Source organism: Lissotriton helveticus, chromosome 5_1 (genome assembly GCF_964261635.1).
Source record: "Lissotriton helveticus chromosome 5_1, aLisHel1.1, whole genome shotgun sequence".
NCBI classification, from domain to species: Eukaryota; Metazoa; Chordata; class Amphibia; order Caudata; family Salamandridae; genus Lissotriton; species Lissotriton helveticus.
In genome coordinates this window covers 498539818-498558733 of record NC_136065.1, presented here as the reverse complement: position 1 = coordinate 498558733, position 18916 = coordinate 498539818, and the positions used below count along the sequence as shown (strand labels likewise).

The 18916-nt window shown below is 48.3% G+C and overlaps 1 protein-coding gene across 2 annotated transcripts in view; it reads left to right on the top strand.

Annotated features, from left to right (window-relative positions):
- The window catches only part of VPS13D (vacuolar protein sorting 13 homolog D), a 2979414-nt gene that overhangs the window by 96026 nt on the left and 2864472 nt on the right, over positions 1-18916 (top strand). For both annotated transcript variants that reach the window (XM_078642819.1, XM_078642818.1), the window contains exon 10: positions 6010-6178. In XM_078642819.1, coding sequence (XP_078498945.1) covers positions 6010-6178 — 169 coding nt within the window. The remainder of the gene's footprint in view (positions 1-6009; positions 6179-18916) is intronic.

Here is an 18916-nt window from a genome sequence, read left to right as displayed (position 1 = left end):
GCCTGGGGTTCTAAAAAGGAAGCAAAAATAGAGGAAGGTTAAAGAAAGCAAATAAGAATAAGAGAAGCAGCTTAGTTTGTGGAAGGAATATGGGGCAATGCGTAGCAGCTGCCAGCAATAATATTATGGTTTGAGGCGTATGGTTGGGTTTTAGTATTAAATCTGTTTTATTAGCAATATTCGGGAACAAGAGTCATAACCAAAAAAGCCCTACAACCCCATGGGCCAGCTCAAGAATATAAGTCCGTACAGTCAAGCATGGTAGTACTTCGGATATTAAACACAGCAAGCCGCCTACAACCCAATAGGGCCGGCCGCGTCTTAAACCTAAACCAGCTTTGGTATTAAGTCTGTTTAGTAATATCAGAGGATACCCTCCACACCAAACAATGCAGAACATGTCCGGAGCAATAATACAGGCAATGTTCACATATAAAGAAAGATAACCGTTGACTAACTGAGGTATAGCGTGATGCACTAGTCACGCCCTGTGGCAGTGGGTTCTCCCGGACTTGCAAGATAATTTCCTAGCAATAAAACAATAAACCTGGAACCCCGCCCCTGTCCCAGATCCCTACTCTCCCCGCTTTTACTGTCTCATCTAGACTGTCGGACCCAAATCTTCCCTCTGTGAAAGCCTCAATAATCGTAAGTATCTGGGGCAGGTTATTTCTCTAAATTCTGTTGCCAATAACGATAGGAAGGGCTACCATAGATCTGGGTATTTGTCGCCTTCCCCCTTCGCTATCATGGACAACTTCTCCATGCCCAGGATATGGTTGGGTTTTAAAGTACGAACAAGAAGAGCCAAAAATAAAGACAGGAGTAGAAGATATGCTAGCAGTGCCTTGCAAGCAACAATATATTTATGCATTAATTCTATTAATTAACCTTCCCAGCCCCTACATTCGCGGTTAGAACTGTAAGAAACACAGGAAAGGAACTTTGTGCTTTTAGAACTTCACAATAGATCGTAAATTAGCAGTGCATTAAGAGGCTGTTTAAAGTGCTCCAGCGATGCTTGCTTAGAGGATCGAGTGGAGTCGGAGTGCCCATTCCCTGTAATAAAGTGCAATCTCTCAGTGTATTTGGGGCGGCTACTGGCAAGTAAAGCCAGCAACCTGGGATGGGTGTAACCCCACTCTTGGCAATTCTGGGTAGCTCTTTATGTATAGAGAGCAAGTTAAAGGCAGCGTTACTCGCATTAAAGTGGTACGGTGCGGAGACAAATCTAAACCAAAAATATTATATATATGCATGTGCTTATTACTACAAAACTTACTGTTATTTTTTTCCACACAAAGTGAAGCACATGCCGCCTAAAAAGGTCAACAGTGAAAGTATGCCATTAAAGCGTAGTTGTCACGACGCATCGTCCTCTACTCCGGCAGACTCAGGCAGGTTCATAAAGGCGTGGAGGATGGAGCGTGATGTCCAGGAGTAGCCTCACACACAAACAGAGGTGCTGTGTGTGTATGAATAAATAAAAAAAAAGACGATGCACCATGCACAAAGTAAGCAGCGATGAGGGAGGGGGGTGGGTAACGGCACTGCCGGGTCAAGCTGCGAATCAGGAGGGGGTTGGACAACAGCACACAACACCAGAAAGCACAGAAATGTAATTATGAAACATGCTGACTTCTGCAGAGTGGTGCGGGGGTCAGATGAAGCACCGTGCTCACTGGGGAAAAGGAAGGATAACTTTGGCATGGCGCCAATTAAAAAAAAAAAGCTGCCAGAAATGTTATTACCAAACAATACTAGACACGCTGACTTCTGCAGAGCGGTACGGGGCAAACCTAAAGCGCAGCGCCTGGATGGAAAGCGGGCACCCTTGCAATAGTAGAAAATCGTTAACCACTTGTGTGCTCAGGACGGCCCCCGGCCGTCCTACGTCACGCTGGGCGTGTGTTCAGGACGGCCGGGGGTCGTCCGAACACTGCTGATTCCCCAGCGCCGCACGAATTCCGCGCCTGCGCTGGAGAATTAATTCGTGGGCGGAGTTGAGACGCCCACCGGCCATCCTGCGCACACGTCCAGCGTGACGTAGGACGGCCGGGGACCGTACTGAGCACGCAAGGGGTTACGCCCCCTAATTAAATCCCCGCACTACGGCGAAATTTTCACCGCAGGGAAGAGGTTAAAGAAAATAGTGCTCACAGAATGTAAATAAAACATTCAGTGTAACAACACAATTAAAAGGGCCAGTCCTCATGGGAGGTTACAAATGTAGCAAAGGCAGTAATAAGGAGGGACTACTAAGCCTATCCATTAATCAAAACCAACCATTTAGAAAGGATAGTAACAGGGGCCAATTGAAAAGATGGGGGGAAAAGGGGCAAAGCTTCAAGTCTATACCTGAATACTGGATGCCTTTCCGAGCAGAGCATGCTCTGCCTAGGCCAGACCTAAAAACCAGTATTACTCAATCAATCAATCATTTGTAAAGCGCACTACATACCCACGAGGGTCTCAAGGCGCTGGGGGGGGGGGGGGGTGGGGGGCGTGCTACTGATCGAACAGCCAGGTCTTGAGTATCCTCCTGAAGGTCAGCAGGTCTTGGGTCTGTCATAGGCTCAGTGGGAGGGTGCTCCATGTCTTGGCGGCGAGGTGGGGGAAGGATCCCCCACCGGTGGTTGTTCTTCGGATGCACGGGACGGTGGGGAGTGAGAGGTCGGCGTAGCGTAGCTGGCGGTTGGGGTTGTAGAAGGAGAGCCGTCTGTTGAGGTAGGCTGGGCCGGACTTGTGAAGTGCCTTGTGTGCGTGGGTGAGGAGCTTGAAGGATATCCTCTTGTTGACGGGGAGCCAGTGCAGGTTTCTCAGGTGGGGGGTGATGTGGCCGTGGAGTGGTACGTCGAGGATCAGGCGTGCCGAGGCGTTTTGGATGCGTTGTAGTCGTTTGATGAGCATGGTCAGGGCTCCAGCGTAGAGGGCGTTTCCGTAGTCGAGTCTGCTGCTGACGAGGGCCTGGGTGACTGTCTTTCTTGTATCTGTCGGGATCCATCTGTAGATCTTGCGGAGCATGCGGAGGGTGTTGAAGCAGGAGGAGGAGACGGCGTTGACTTGCTTGGTCATTGAGAGCGTTGAGTCAAGGATGATTCCCAGGTTGCGTGCTTGGTCGGTGGGTGTCGTCCCAGGCTGAAGGGTTGGAGCCGATAATGAGGACCTCCGTCTTGTCCGAGTTCAGCTTCAGACAGCTGGTCTTCAGCCAGTCGGCGACGGCCTTCATTACTTCGTGGAGGTTGGCTTTGGCGGTGATGGGGTCCTTGGTGAGGGAGAGGATCAGCTGAGTGTTGTCGGCGTAGGAGATTATGTTGAGGTCATGCTGTCGGGCTACGTGTGCGAACGGGGCCATGTAAATGTTGAACAGCTTCAGGCTGAGGGAGGATCCCTGGGGTACGCCGCAGATGATCTCGGAGGCTTTGGAGCGAAATGGGGGGAGGCGGACGCTCTGGGTTCTGCCGGAGAGGAAGGAGGTGGTCCAATCCAGATGCTTGTTTCGGATCCCTGCGGCGTGGAGGCGTGCGCGTAGTGTGCGGTGGCAGACGGTGTCGAAGGCGGCAGAGAGGTCTAGGAGGATGAGTGCTGCTGTCTGGCCATTGTCCAGCAGGGTCCTGATGTCGTCGGTGGTGGCGATGAGGGCAGTCTCGGTGCTGTGGTTGCTGCGGAACCCTGACTGGGAAGGGTCCATGATTCTGTTTTCTTCGAGGTATCGGGTTAGCTGTCTGATGACGGTTTTCTCGATGACCTTGGCCGGGAAGGGGAGCAGAGAGATGGGCCGGAAGTTCTTGAGGTCTCTTGGGTCTGCCTTAGGTTTTTTGAGTAGGGCGTTGATCTCAGCGTGTTTCCAGATCTCTGGGAAGGTCGCGGTCTCGAGGGTGAGATTGATGACGTTGCGCAGGGGGGGTGCGATGGAGCTGCTTGCTCTGTTGAAGACGTGGTGCGGGAATGGGTCTGACGGAGAGCCGGAGTGGATTGTGCGCATGGTCTTGATGGTGTCATCGATGCTCACGCTGGCCCAGGCTAGCAGGGCGTCGTGGTCGATGGTGTGCGGAGGGGCTGTTGTGTTGCTATCTGTTGGGGCTGTCTGGGTGTTGAAGCTGTCGTGGATGTCTGCTATCTTGCGGTGGAAGAAGGTGGCGAGGATGCATTATCCTTCGGGTGAAAACAAGGGCTCTACTGATCACTCTATTTCACTAAACAGTGTAAGGACTGCAGTAGTGCAGGTAACGTATGATCCTGGTAGGTCCAAGTTTGGTTATGCATATGGATGTTTCCTCACTTTAAATTAACAACCAGTCTTCAGCTGAAGATTGCAATGGAAAAGATTTTGGATAACAAGCCAGCATCTCAGCCTCTTAGTATACCTCCACCAGTCAAGTTTTGCTGCAGGTCTGCGTCTGCCAATATCATTTATAATTGGTAATATAGTGAAAGCAGATTTGTCCCTCGTGGTCATAACCTGCGTGAGGTCACCAGCCTGCCCTTATGTCCCACCTCGGTACAAAAGGGGGTGGTGATGGACGGAGTATATGAACCAATCAAACACTCACACCCAGTCAACAGATCTGGGTTTAATCCATCACCGTTCTTTAGCCCACTCTGCCACCCCAGTTCAGACATGGCCATATGCAAATCAGTCTGACCCTGTGCCTCATGGGAACAGTCCACCCCGAACTGCCAAGCCATGCCATCCCTGGACCGGACTCAAGCTTCCTAGGACCGGTTTCTGGCATTACAGCCGTCTTCAGCCAGGCTTGCTTGAATCCAGTGGCAAAGTGAGCAAGGGACTCACGTCTGAGCATACCCTGCCAACTTATGGCGGCCAAAGCGGTACAAAAGGCGGTGGTGATGGACGGAGTATCTGAACCAATCAAACACTCACACCCAGTCAACAGATCTGGGTTTAATCCATCACCGTTCTTTAGCCTACTCTGCCACCCCAGTTCAAAAATGGCCATATGCAAATCAGTCTGACCCTATGCCTCATGGGAACAGTCCAACCCGAACTGCCAAGCCATGCCTTCCCTGGACCGGACTCAAGCTTCCTAGGACCGGTTTCTGGCATTACAGCTGTCTTCAGCCAGGCTTGCTTGAATCCAGTGGCAAAGTGAGCAAGGGACTCACGTCTGAGCATGCCCTGCCAAAGTTTTGCTGCTGGTCTGCGTCTGCCAATATAATTTATAATTGGTAATATAGTGAAAGCAGATTTGTCCCTCGTGGTCATAACCTGCGTGAGGTCACCAGCCTGCACTCATGTCCCACCTCAGCATGCTTTGCACCTATAAATACTTGCAATACTGAGCTTCAGACCTACACCATAAATTTAAATCATTGCCATACATATATCATCCCTAATAATTATAGCCTGAGGCATTATGTTTTTGAGATGAGCAGTAAATAAAGAGGCAGAGCTTTGGCAGTCAGCAATGCTTTGTGCTGGAAAGGAAATGTTGATTAGTTTTAAAGATTACATGGTTTTGACACTACACCTACTGGGATCATGGGGGGTTTAGCATTTTTACTATTTTTATAGTATTCCAGCAAAATTACTTATTTTACCCCATTTCTTATATGTACTGCTTCTTTACCAAGTTCGAGACAGTGCTACTCTCATTGCAGGACTAAAAGATGTGAAGAACTCTCTGAAGTCCCCACAGAGTAGGGCATCTCCCTCTTGGCTCTCCTTTATAATTTTGTTAGGGCTAAGATGTATGTCTTTGTCTTTTGTCATTATTTTAATTGTTATAAGAGGAACAGTGGCAAAATGAAACTTGGTCAATAGAGGTTTTTAATTGCCGTGGTCGGAACCCAAAACGACTTTGTCCCTATCAAAAAAAGCTTTTACTAAAGCCATGTGATGTTCATACTTAATCCAGGGATTGTTCTAGCTTGACAGGAAAGTGTAATTTTTTTGTTGATGGTATAAACTGAAAAACATTGAGTCCATATGAAGTTGATATAGAAAGTAAAAGCATATGTTCTTATTGTTTATATGGTTAATTTCAGCTGTGGAGAATGGTGGAACTTTGCTTTAAACTCTAATCTTTCTTGGATTCGAGAGCAGAGACGATGCATGACCTGGGAATTTGTGTTGCACCGGGCACACGATGCAGTATTTTACACAAATACTTATTATAATAAGTTAATGGGAGCTCAGTTGTCAGCTGAAGAAAAGGTTTGTACCTTAGTTTTCATTCTCTGAGTGTTTTTTAGCCATGCTTTATAAACAGAAGCACTTTCTTTTTAACATTTCAAGCAATGCTTGTGGTTGGTAAATTGTAATATGAAATAACCTCACAAAACATTTGGGGCGTGTTTCCATTTGTCCCCTGAATGTTTTGCGCTCAGTTTATACCAGAGATTTAATTGTGGGGTAGGGAGTGCATACCATTTTTCACCAAATGTTATATCGCATCCAGGGCTTTTGTTTCTTTATTGTAACAGTTTATAACCTCTACACAGTGCCGGAACGTCACACAAATACATATATTGTGTGTGGCCGTTTGACGGAAAGAACATAAAAACTCTTTTTGGTTATCTGAAGAACTTACCAAAGAAGTGTCACATGAAATATGTACACTATATGTATGATACTCTTGGGGTAGGACTTTTATTTTTTAAACCATGGCTGCGGGACTTAATTGGGTTATTGACTAAGTATAAACTAACTAAAGTGTAGGAAACACCTAAAGATTACATTGTTAAACCAAATGTGCAAAGTAATACTTTGATCTGTTGTTTGTCAAAGTTGAGTGAACAAAGGCTGCAAGTTCTTAGATCACATGTCAAAGCTATTAACAATGTGATGTATATACTCAATCTGCCATATAGTGACAGTTCGCATATAGGTGGGTTATTAGTGACTGTTAAAAACAGAGCAAATGCCAGACACTTGGTTTGCTTTCAGGCGGAAACCTATTTGTATGAATCTGAGGAAAGATATAGAAGGCAGGCGTTGATGGAGACTCAGGTAGTCAAGATTTAGTTCTCTCATCATCATTGAGCTGCATATTGTTTCAAGTTCTTTTTTAGGAGCACGTCCTGATGGGGGTTGTGGTCCGGATTACTAAGAAGGCGTAAGGCCTCTTCTTTTTACGCGGAGGCATCCATTACAACAACGGGACCACCTTTCTCTGCTGGTTTTGTAATGATGGAAGAATTAGATTTTAATTTATTTGGAGTCTCCACTCAAATTTTGGGAAGAATCCCTGTTATGTTCCTCAGGGCCAGCGATAACAAAAAAAACAGGTTCCTAAAATACCTGTACCTCCACACCAGCGATAAAAGATGGTGCTTTGTAACTATATACGTTTCTAAGTCCACAAGAGAACACAGGTAAAGGTTCCCTCACGAGATCCTGCAGATTCTTTTCTAGTTTTATTTTTCTCATTGTTTTAGCAAATTCAAGTCAAAACAAAAAAGGTTGTGTTGGGGTCTCATTTCAAGGTGTGGGTACAAACCCTTATTAAGAACACTTTCTTGAGCAGGGCGGAGAGTGGTACTAAAAATGTTCACCATTAAAGATTGTGGGTGAACTGATTCCTCTCGCTGCTGTGAGTTATTCTTAGTGCATTATCTGGCTTTGTGCAACCTTTTACATCTTCCTTCCCTTTTCCTAAAAAAAATTGTTTGGAGTAAACCCCTTCAAGATTGGTCAGAAAAATGGGCTTTTAATGCTGTTAAAGAAAAAATGCTTGACTAGGCTGAGTCTTCCTCACTGCTGATTGTGGTGAATAGACTTACGCAAGAAGTGTGTAAGTTACACCTACTTCTCCAGCAAGGGACACAGATTTGTAACCTTAAAATTGTTCTTCACCACCAGGTTGGACCTCCTAAACACCACACATTTTTTATTTTCACAGGAAAACTTATCAGGACATCTGAAGCTAACAAGCATTTGCAATGCAATACGTCTCGCAATTGTGAGATTTTGAGTTATTTTTTTTTATTTTTTTTAAACCTGCAATAATAAAAGGCATTTGTCTTTATAATAGCAGTAAGTCAAAGATTCTAAAATGTGAGACCTATTGCATTGCAAATACTTTTTATATATAGGAAACAGTCAAATTCATACAACTCTAGGCATTAAAATCGCGTGTTCAGAAAGAGGTACGTTCTGGTAATGTATGAACAAATATATGCGCTGTTAATATGTAACACATATATGCCAGGGTGTGAGCACATTCACTAATGTTCCTTCCCATCTAAACATAAAAAAAAAAATATGCAGTCTTTTTATTTTGCTCCCTCCCGCCATATTTCCGAAAAGCTGCAGAGTACAGAGAAGGCTTTCCAACTCAGTTGGACAACAGGTATATACAGAAAGAAAGTGAGACAGAAAAATCGAGGGGCGAAAAGAAGAAAGGGGCGGAGAGAATTAGACAGAGTGAGGGAGAAACAGAGAGAGAGAGCATGTTTGTTAAAGAGAGTGTGTTTCAGAGAGAGAACAGGAGTGTGTTTCAGTGAGAAAAAGCAAGAACATGAAAAATCGAGTGCATGTAACAAGGAGAGAAAGAAAACCATGTGTCAGAGAGAAAAAGACAGAAAGTGAGAGTGAGGGCGTGTGTGTGTGTCTTAGACAGAAAGATAGTTAAAAGAGAATGTAACAAAGATACACCGAGTCCCTGTGTTTGTGTATCAGAGAGAAAATGCGACAGAGACAGGATAGAAAGGGAGAGTAAGGGGGAGGAGAGAGACGGTAAAAGAGAGACAGGGAGTGAAAGAGACAGAAGCAGAGGGAGAGAAAGTGAGAGAAGGAATCGTATGTGAGCAGTGCCTCCAAAAGGTTTATTTATTTGCGCGCACAATAAAAGTAAAAGCTCCCGGTATTCAGGCGGAGGGCGCCCTTACCGATGGTCAGGGGCAGAAGAGGCAGCAGTGGGCTGGAGGACGCTGGCACCGGAGGCTGGTCGCCTCCAAATGTTCCTGCTCCGACATGAAAAATTAAGGCTGTTTCACTGTACCCAAACAGCGCTTAAACCATTTTTGGAAGCCCAGGCATTCCCGGGGCGGCTGCTAATGAATTTCTGCTCCAGCGGCTCAAGTGAAGAGAGGTCAGAGGAAAGGGGAGCGCGGAGAGGGGAGAGGTGGAGGGAGGAAGCGACAGGAGACGGGGAAGAGAGGACACCAAGCAGGAGGAAGGGAAGGCTAAGAAAGCGAGCTGGGTCAAGGAAGGGGGAGAAAAGGAGTGCTGGGACGTGGAAAGACACGGAGTGGGGTATGGCAGAGATGGGGGTCAGAAGGCAGATAAAGAGCAGACAAGACACGGCATGAGCCTTGCGCGAGCAAAAGAAAAATGAAAGTAAGAGCACACACTTCACACATAAAATTCGAAAAACTAGGAAAGTGATAGCGCGCCATGCGCGTGTTGTGCCTCACTCACAGTACAACACCAACTAAAACTGTATCATGACTGGACTGATACAATGCCTGAAAAAGAGAAGCTATGCGTGTGCACAATCTCCTGTCTGGACAGGCACGGCAAACAGGAGACAGGTAGGTAACAAACATGCCTCTCTTGCAATCAAAAGTGAGCATTTTTGACACGCGCCAATGGAAAGCATTGGTGGAGCTTCCACCCTGCTTCCGTAGCAAAACCGACGAAAATAGATCTCGGAAACGGGCAGCGCATGCGCTGCGTCGCTAGGCTAGACCTCAAAAGGGCATATCTCTTTACAACGTTTGTCCGCAGTTAATTAGGGTCATCAGAGTCTGATACTTCAGTTCTCTTGCGTTCATTTTTCATCAGTTCACTTTCAGACTGGTTACATTTGCTCTTCGGAACACCCTTTGTGTGATTTGTTTTACCTTCCAAAGGCATTTTATATTAATGTGTAAATTTGACTGCGGTAAGGTTTGATCTTTTTTGTCTCCCCTGTGGTAAGCTGGGCTCATTCAATGTGAGATCATAGCTAGCTGTCAGTGATGGAGGGACTCTTGGTGCCTATGCCACCAGGCTCCTGACCACCGTGTCCTGACCACCGTGTCCTGGTCCTCTGATAGTGAGACACGCAGCCATCAGTGAAATAGGGATAAGGTTGTTTTTAGCTCAACATTTCAGTATCTGGAAGCTTTTTGGATTATCTACCTGTAGAGAACTGTTGCTGTTACCCCCCCACACACACACACTTTTTGCCCCCTTTTCGCTACTAGATGCTGATTTTCGACTCTGACAGTGGACTGAGGGCTGTTAACGACCTCAGTGCCAGTGCTCCTTCCCTAAAACAAGGTGTTGTCTAATTGTGCTACAATATGCAAAGGACTTTAGCACCTCTGTAAGACCCTAGTAAATGGTACTCCAGGTACCGAGGGCAGGGTTACTAAAGCTGGTCCCCAAGGGCTGCAGCATATCTTCTGCCACCCTAAGGGATCCACATATAAATTCCACACAGACTGCCTTGGCAGGCTGCTTGACATGGTGCAAACCATGAGTGAAAACATAACATGGCACCCTCCTGTGTGTCATGCTAAAGTCACAGCATCTAATATATGTAAATCTCATAGAGGCTTTTAGCTGCAGATTCCTTACCTATGAATTACCCAGGTGTCATGCTGGATCCGGAAACTTTTGCTGAGCAATACCTCTTGAGTACGCCGTTGGGTGGCTCCATTCGCTCAGTGTGACGGCGTCGGTAGCGTCAGTTATGATGTTACGGTACCTATATAGGCACCATCCAGGTGCGTGTACGTCAGTTCTTTTCTTTCCATGGCAGTTAATCGCTGATCCGCGAAGAGCTACCCCTCTGTCTCTTTTTGACAGGCCTTTTCTCGACTTTTTGTTGAGTTTGAAACTATTCCATTGTGTGAGAGGATGTTTTAGAGGAAGACAGAGTTCAAACCATGCAAGGCCTGTCCCCACATGAGGCCTGTTACTGATCCTCACCTTGTCTGCTTCTGGTGTCTCAAGCAGGACCATGATCTGAAGTCGTTCTCGGACTGTTGGGCTATGGTTCCGAAGAACTTGCGGGAGAGGGCCTTGAAGCTCCTTTCGGCCCGGCAGTCAACACCCTCCGAGACTCCTCGGAGGTCCCGATCGAAGAAGAGGAGGTTGCGGGACCGCTGCCAGAGCCCAGAGTCCTCTTCATCCATTTTGAGGTCGTTGGGACACTCTGGGAAGAAGCAGTCCAATCGGACTTCATCTTCACCTCAAATGTCATCCGTCAACGAAGGCGGTAAGAAACACCGATACTATAGGAACGGTTCTGCGGAGCCGAAGTCAGGGTTGACTTCGCACCTTCCTCCCATTCCGTTGCTGGAGCGACCTCCCCGCGCTCAAATCAACCGACCGCTCTAGTGAGCCCTCAGGCTTTGTGGGGTTGGAAGGGGCCCCATCGGATTCGACACCGTCGGCTCTGGCCACGGCGGGGTGGGGCCTTAAAGATGCGATCACGGATATGGGTCGATACCAGTTGTGGCTTCTCGGGTGATGTCCAGGCTAATTTGATGGACATACCCTTTGATGGAACCTACATTTTTGGGGAAAAGGCAGATTCTGCCTAAGTGAGGTTCAAGGACTCTCGAGCTATGGCCAGATCCTTGGGCCTCTCTCCTACTCCTCAATGCAATGGAAGGGGTTTCGAGCCCGTCAGCCCGATCCCAGCCACCGGCCTGCACGGGCTTCCCAAGCCATGCAGGGATGTGGACGTGGTTCATTTTGGCCTAAGAATGGAAGCCAGAAGTCGCGGGCCGCAGCCTCCTTGTACTCCTAGTTTGACTCTGCAAGACCACACCAAACCTTTCCAGTTGGCGGGAGAATCCCATCATCATCTCCCCCACTGGAGGTCCATAACATCAGACAAGTGGGTCTTGCAGATCATTCAGGAGGGCTATTCGCTGCCTTTTCTTTCTTTTCTGCCTCCCATTATGTCATATCAGGAACGGCTGACGAGGATCATTTAAAATTACTCCCGGAGGAAGTTACAGCTCTCTTGGCCAAGGGCGCTATAGAAAGGGTTCCAGTTTCAGAAGTAGACAGTGGCTGTTATTCTTGCTACTTTCTGATTCCGAAGAAGAACAAAGGGTTGCGGCCCATTTTATATCTTAGGACCGTCAATCACTTCCTCAAGAAGGAGAAATTCAAAATGCACACTCTTGCTCAACTCTTGTCTGCCCTAGACCAAGAAGACTGGATGGTAGCTTTGGACCTGCAGGATGTGTATTTTCATATCCCCATCCTGCCGGGCCACAGACGTTACCTGCGGTTCAAGGTAGTCCGCAAGCACTTTCAGTTCACCGTGCTACCCTTCGGCCTTACGAGTGACCCTCGGGTGTTCACCAAGGGGATGGCGGTGGTCGCAGCTCATCTGTGCAGGTTAGGGGTGTCAGTCTTCCCCTACCTCGACGACTGGCTGTTGAAGGCGTCCTCTCACCAGTCTGTCATCTCCCACCTTCAGACTATGGTTGACCTGCATTCGCCGGGGTTCTCTATAAATGTGCAGAAGTCACACCTGACTCCTCCTCAGACACTCCCTTTCATCGGAGCTGTTCTGGACACAGTTCAATTTTGGGCTTATCCTCCTGAGCAGCGAGTCCAGGATATTCAGGCTATGACACCGATATTTCAGCCTCTATCCGGGGTTTCGGTGTGGCTGACTCTGAGGCTGCTGGGTCTCATGGTTTCCTGCATCCTGCTAGTGTTGCATGCCTGTTGCCATTTGCGAGCTCTGCAATGGGATCTCAAGTTTCATAGGGGGCAGCATAAGGGCAATCTCTCCGACTCGGTCTAGATCTCAAAGGGACCGCGATTTGGCCAGCAGCAGACTCCTCTCCCTTCCCCAACCAGATCTGACGGCAGTGACAGATGCGCCACTTCTGGAATGAGGCGGCCATCTGGGAGAGGTGGTGATCAGAGTTCTCTGGTCTTAGGCAGAATCCGGACTCCACATCAACCTGTTGGAGCTCCGAGCGATCTGATTGGCATTGAAGCCTTTCTACACTCCATCATGGGAAGGCTAGTGCAGGTGTTCATGGACAGCACCACTGCCATGTGATAGTGCAACAAAGTGGGTGGGGTGGGGTCTTGGACCCTCGGCCCTGCTCCTCTGGACATCGTTGGAACGTCAGAGCATTTCCCTGGTGGCTCAACTCCTCACAGGCTCTCTAAACGCCAGAGTGTACAAACTCAGCCGAAGATGCCAGGCGGATCCAACCGAGTCCAGCACTAGGGATCCTGGATCTCCAACCATCCACCGGTACAACTCAGCCACGCTCCTCGTACTCAACCCCAGGAGGAACAACAACTGTCAGCTGTCCAGACACCACCTACAACAGTTCTCCTGCCTTCTCTGCTGCCAGACCTTCCATACCATCAGCACACCCACGGCCACCACTTCCGCATCGAACGCCAATACCCCCGAAACCCTGAGGTGTATCCTCCTCAACATGCGCTCCCTGCGCAGACACGCCGTTGAGATCTGGGACCTTCTCGACACCCTCTCACCAGACGCCGACGCCTTCACAGAAACCTGGACCAACGCCTCCTCTGCCCCCGACATCGCCACCGCCACCGCCATCCCCGACGGGTACAAGATCCAGAGGAAAGACCAGGTGGAGGAGTTGCCATCTCACACAAGAGCTCCCTCGGGCTCTCCACATCCACCACAAATGACTACTTCTCCACCACTGAACACCTTCACTTCCGGATCCAGACCAGCCCCAGAAACACACTTTGCGGCATCCTTGCTTGCAGCCCCCCCGGACCTCGTGCCTCGTTCGCCACAACAATCGCCGACCTCATCACACCCCACGCTATGCCACCATGGACTACATACTCATCGGAGACCTGAACTTCCGCCTTGACAACCCCAGCGACCCCAACTCCACCACCCTCCTGGATAACCCCACCAACATTGGCCTGAAACAGCTCGTCACCACAAGGCAGCACACATCCTCGACCCCATCTTCGCAGGCGGTACCATCATCCACTTCAGCCACACCATGCAACCCCCCTGGACCACCACTGCGTACACTTCAGCGTCAACAAACCCACCGCCCCCAAACCCACACCACCCCCTCCACGAAGGAACTAAAGCACAATCACTGAGGCGGAGCTAAACTCCACCCTCAACTGCGAAGCCCCCACCACCTCGACCAACGCAAAACTCGCAGCCAAAGAACTCCACAGATGGATCTGCAACTGCGCAGATGAGCCCGGCACACCTACGCAACTCCGACAGACAATGCCCCAGGAAGGCCACCTGGTTCACCACCAAACTCCAAGAATCCAGACGCACCTGCAGACGTCTCGAATTTAACTGGAGAAACAGCATAACGCCAGAAGATTGCACCACCTACAAGAACGCCATGACGGAATACCACCAATGCAACAGATCCACCAAAAGGACCTTCATTCAAAACAAGATCCCTGCCCACTCCAGCAGCTCTAAAGAACTCTTCAGCGTCATCCAAGAATTCACCAGGCCCCCCACTGAAACCACGGACATCGCCCCTCCCAGCATCTCTGCGACAAGCTCGGATCCTACTTCTATCTGAAAATCAAGGGCCTCTACGACCACTTCGACGACCAGATCCCCGACTCCGAAACCACCTCCCTCTCCAGCAACGCCAGCCAGCCTACCATCTCCTTCTGGACCCAGTCACCACCGCAGACACCACCTTAACCATGAAAGGCATCCACTCAGGGGCCCCCACGGACCCCTGCCTTCCGCATATCTAACACAGCGGCCACCGCCATCGCTCCAGAACTACGACGCACCATCAACACGACCTTTAAGACTGGCACCTTTCTCTCCAACTGGAAACGTGAAGAAGTCAGACTCCTGTTCAAGAAGCCCTCCACAGACCCCACGGACCTCAAGAACTACCAACCCATCTCCCATCCGCGGCCAAAGTCACAGAGAAGATTGTCAATGCCCAGCTAACAAAATTCATAGAAGAAAACTCCTTCCTTGACCCCTCCCAATCCGGATTCTTCAGCAACCACAGCACTGAGACCGCCCTACTCACCGCCACTGACGACATCCGCACCCTCCTCGACCAAGGACACACTGCGGCCCTGAACCTACTCAACCTCTTGGCAGCATTCAACACCATCTCCCAATGCACACTCACCGCCAGACTTCACAACGTCTGCATACAGAGATCCGCCCTTGACTGGATCCGCTCCTTCCTAACTGGCAGAACCCAAAGACTCAGACTGCCAGCCTTTCTCTCCGAACCCACGGAAATCAACTGCAGAGTACCCCACGGATCATCGCTCAGCCCCACGCTCTTCAACATCTACATGGCCCCCCTCGCCGCCATCGTCAGACAGTACGGACTCCGCATAGTATCCCACGCAGACGACATCCAGCTCATCCTCTCCCTCACCAAGGACCCTGTCACCACCAGACTCAACTTCTAGGAAGGAATGAAGGACGTTGCATCCTGGATGAGCAGCAGCTGCCTGAAGTTCAACTCGGAGAAGACCGAGGTCCTCGTCCTCGGACCCTCCCCCTCTGCATGGGACAACACCTGGTGGCCCACCGCCCTTGGCAGCCTTCCCACCCCCACGTACCACGCCCAAAACCTCGGCATCGTACTTGACTCCTCCCTCTCCATGGCCCGACAGGTCAACACCGTCGCCTCCAGCTGCATCAATTCCTCCGTCTCCTCTGAATGACCTTCAAATGGATACCCCGAATCAAGGAAGACAGTCACCCACGCACTCATAACCAGCAGACTGGACTACGGAAATGCCCTAAACACCGGTATCAACAAGTCTCTGCTCCACAAACTCCAGACCATACAGAAAACCTCAGCCAGACTCGTTTTCGGCATCCCTCGACCCAAACACATCACCTAACACCTGCGTGACCTTCAACGGCTCCCCGTGGAGAAAAGAGTTGCGTTCAAGATACTCACCCCACCAGAACAGGTGGAAGAACCTTCTCCTACATTGCGGCCAAGACCTGGAACGAACTCCTGAAAGACATCAGATGTGCCCCCTCCCTGAATTTCTTCAAGAAGACACTCAAGACCTGGCTCTTTGACTGAACGGAGCTGCTTCCCCCCCACCCCGTGCCTTGAGAAACTCACAGGGAGTAGCGCGCTTACAATTCCCCATATTGATTAATTGACTCCACCCTGAGGTGATACAAGGCCTCTTTCAGCAGTGGGGAGAACCTTGGTTATATCTGTTCGTTACTGCAGAGAACGCGCACTGTCAGTAGTTCTGCACGCTAGAGTTTCCAAGGCGGCTCTTACCCAGAGGAACTTCCGCTCCGACAAGCCTTTCAGCCAATACCACTCCTTCCCAGAGTTCTTAAGGAAACCAGAAACGACCAGGACCAAGTGATCCTTGTGGCTCCGGACTAGTCTCGGAAAGTCTAGTATCCCGGGCTGCTATTGAGCATGTCCATCGGTCCTCTGTTCACCCCGCCTCTTAAGGATGGTCTCCTGTCGTATCAGCAAGGGAGGGTTCTTCATCCGATCATGTCAGTACTCTTGTCCACACTCACTCTTCATGCGTGGAGATTGAGCTGCGGCAATTGACAGCTTTCAACCTTCCATCCAAAGTTTGTAATGTCATTTTGGCAGCCAGGCATCCCTCCAACAAGACTGTATACTCCTGTAGTTGGGGCAGGTTTGTGGCATGGTGTGCAGAAAATAGATTGACCCACATCGCTCTCGTTTTTGTTTATTCTTTATCTAATCCAGCAGGTATCTGTTTTGGGCACCTTAAAAGGTTATCTTTTTGCTATCTCGGTTGCCAGATCAGCCGTACCTATTCAAGTGTCCTACTGTACAACATAGGCTTTTAAAAGTATCCAACACATATGCACACTTTAACTCTTTATCATGCCTCGGTGTTAACTAAATTTACTCTTAACATTTCTGATGTGCTCTCCCTTAGAGCGGTTACACAACTGTCCTATCAGGCTCCTTACTATAAAAACGGCCTTTCTAGTGTTTCTTTATTTTATTTTCTGCATAGTTACTTAAAACCGTTGGAATGTTAGTGCATGCAATACAAAATTAGAGCATAAAAAACATCTGTGTGTATAAAATTTCCTCAAGGTATAGGCGAGTACCTCCATTTTTGCTGGTTTTTTAAAGTTTTTTTTAATATAAAATTGTGATAGCAATCTTCAGAATAAAACCAAAATAAAACCAATTGTTGAAGGACTCTTTACATATATAAAAAACTTGTATTTTAGTCATAGTGTATGTCCATGTATAGCTAAAAGCTATATATTGCTGTTCCATTTTCCTTCCGACCAGCCATAAACTTCTTTTTGCAGGTCGTCTTGTTTGTATTTCTCAGAATTTCTCCACTTGTAGCAAGGGTTGTCTCTTTGCTGCTGGCGATGTCTCCTTACAGTGGGCTGGTTTGGGGCCTGTTCCAATCAAGGTGAACTGCAGTGCCGAGGCCTGGTTCAGTTTTTGTAGGTTTGGGCAATTTTTGTTCAGCCATCAAAAGGAATTTTACCAGTCTACAGTTTAGTTGTGTATTTTCTGGGTTTAAGCAGGCTAACATAGCTTGCCTCCTGGTGCGGATGCCTTTCTGTTTAAATGGATCTTTGAGAAACTGTTGCCGTGCTTGGTGCATTTCCTTGCATAAGCATATTAGATGGACTATATGGCCTTGTTTGGTTTTGCACAACCTGCACGGCTCTAGTACTTGTGACCTTAGCCATGTTGGAAAATGTTGAGCGCACGGAAAGATTCCCATCCTATATCTCAAAAAGTAAATTTTTATGGACTTCGAGTAACCCTGGTTGAAAAATGGTTGTGGGGCCAGTGATTTGTAGGAATTAAGGGTCATCCAGGCGTGCGATCTATTTGAAAAGCTTGCTTTGTCCTCCACCAATGAAATTTGTTTTAAGGTTTTCCAGACCAGTTTTTTGAAATTGGGGTAGCCAATTTACGCATCCCAGAGTTCTGTAAGTTTGGTGTATTCTAAGGCTAGTTGAAGGTAGCTTCTGACTTGGGAGCGCTCCCTGTGCTGTATATCCTGCCACAGCAGATGGTTTAACGTGTTTGTGGTGGCACTTCTGATCCTGTACAAGCAGATGATATAAGTGCCATACCTAGCTAGATCTTGTCGTAGGAGTCCAAACTCTAGGTTTATTTGAGCGGGTGATGTATAAGACGGAAGACTGAACATAATTCTATAGACTTTGACCTGAGTGTTGTCCAGCTCCCTTGCATCTCTTCCCCGCCTAGCCTCGCTACCGTAAGCAATTGATGGAAGTAGTTTAGCCTGAGCTACCTTCAGTCAAGTTAGGCCCCATCAGTTTGTTTGCGAGATTTTTGAGCGTTAAGGCGATGAACAGGCATTTCCTTCTAACTTCATCTTTCTGGCGCCAAAAAGACGCTTCCTTGTCGAATATAACTCCAAGGTACTTGTATTCCTGAACCGGGTCAAGTTTAGTACCACCAAGGAGCCAACTTTTATGGAGGTTCTTTGTTGTTTATTGACATTGTCCTTGTCTTACTCAAGTTTATTATTAGCTTGTTTTCTGTGGTGTAGTTCTGCATTTCCGTCAGTAGATGCTGAAGACCGACGTAAGTATGGCTAAGCAGAACTACGTCATCTGCATACATGAGGTAGGACAATGATTTCCCTCCAATCCTCGGCGAGTGGGAGTTGCAGGCGTCAAGTTACTTTGGAAGGTCAGCCATATATAGGTTAAACAGGGTTGGTGCAAGCACGCAACCCTCTTTTAGTCCCTTTGTCGTGGGAACTTTCATGGAGATATGGGTCCCGCCACCTAACTTCACCTGCACCCAGGTATCTGTATGTAGACGTTTCAGCATGTTCAGAGTAGGCTGTGGTATGCCCCATTGTGCCAATTTGCCCCACTGTCTGCTCCTTTCCACGTTATCGAAAGCAGCACTGAAGTCTATATAACATAAATACAGAGGTAGTTTTGAGGCTTTGGCTGCATCGATTATTAGAGAAATTGTGAGG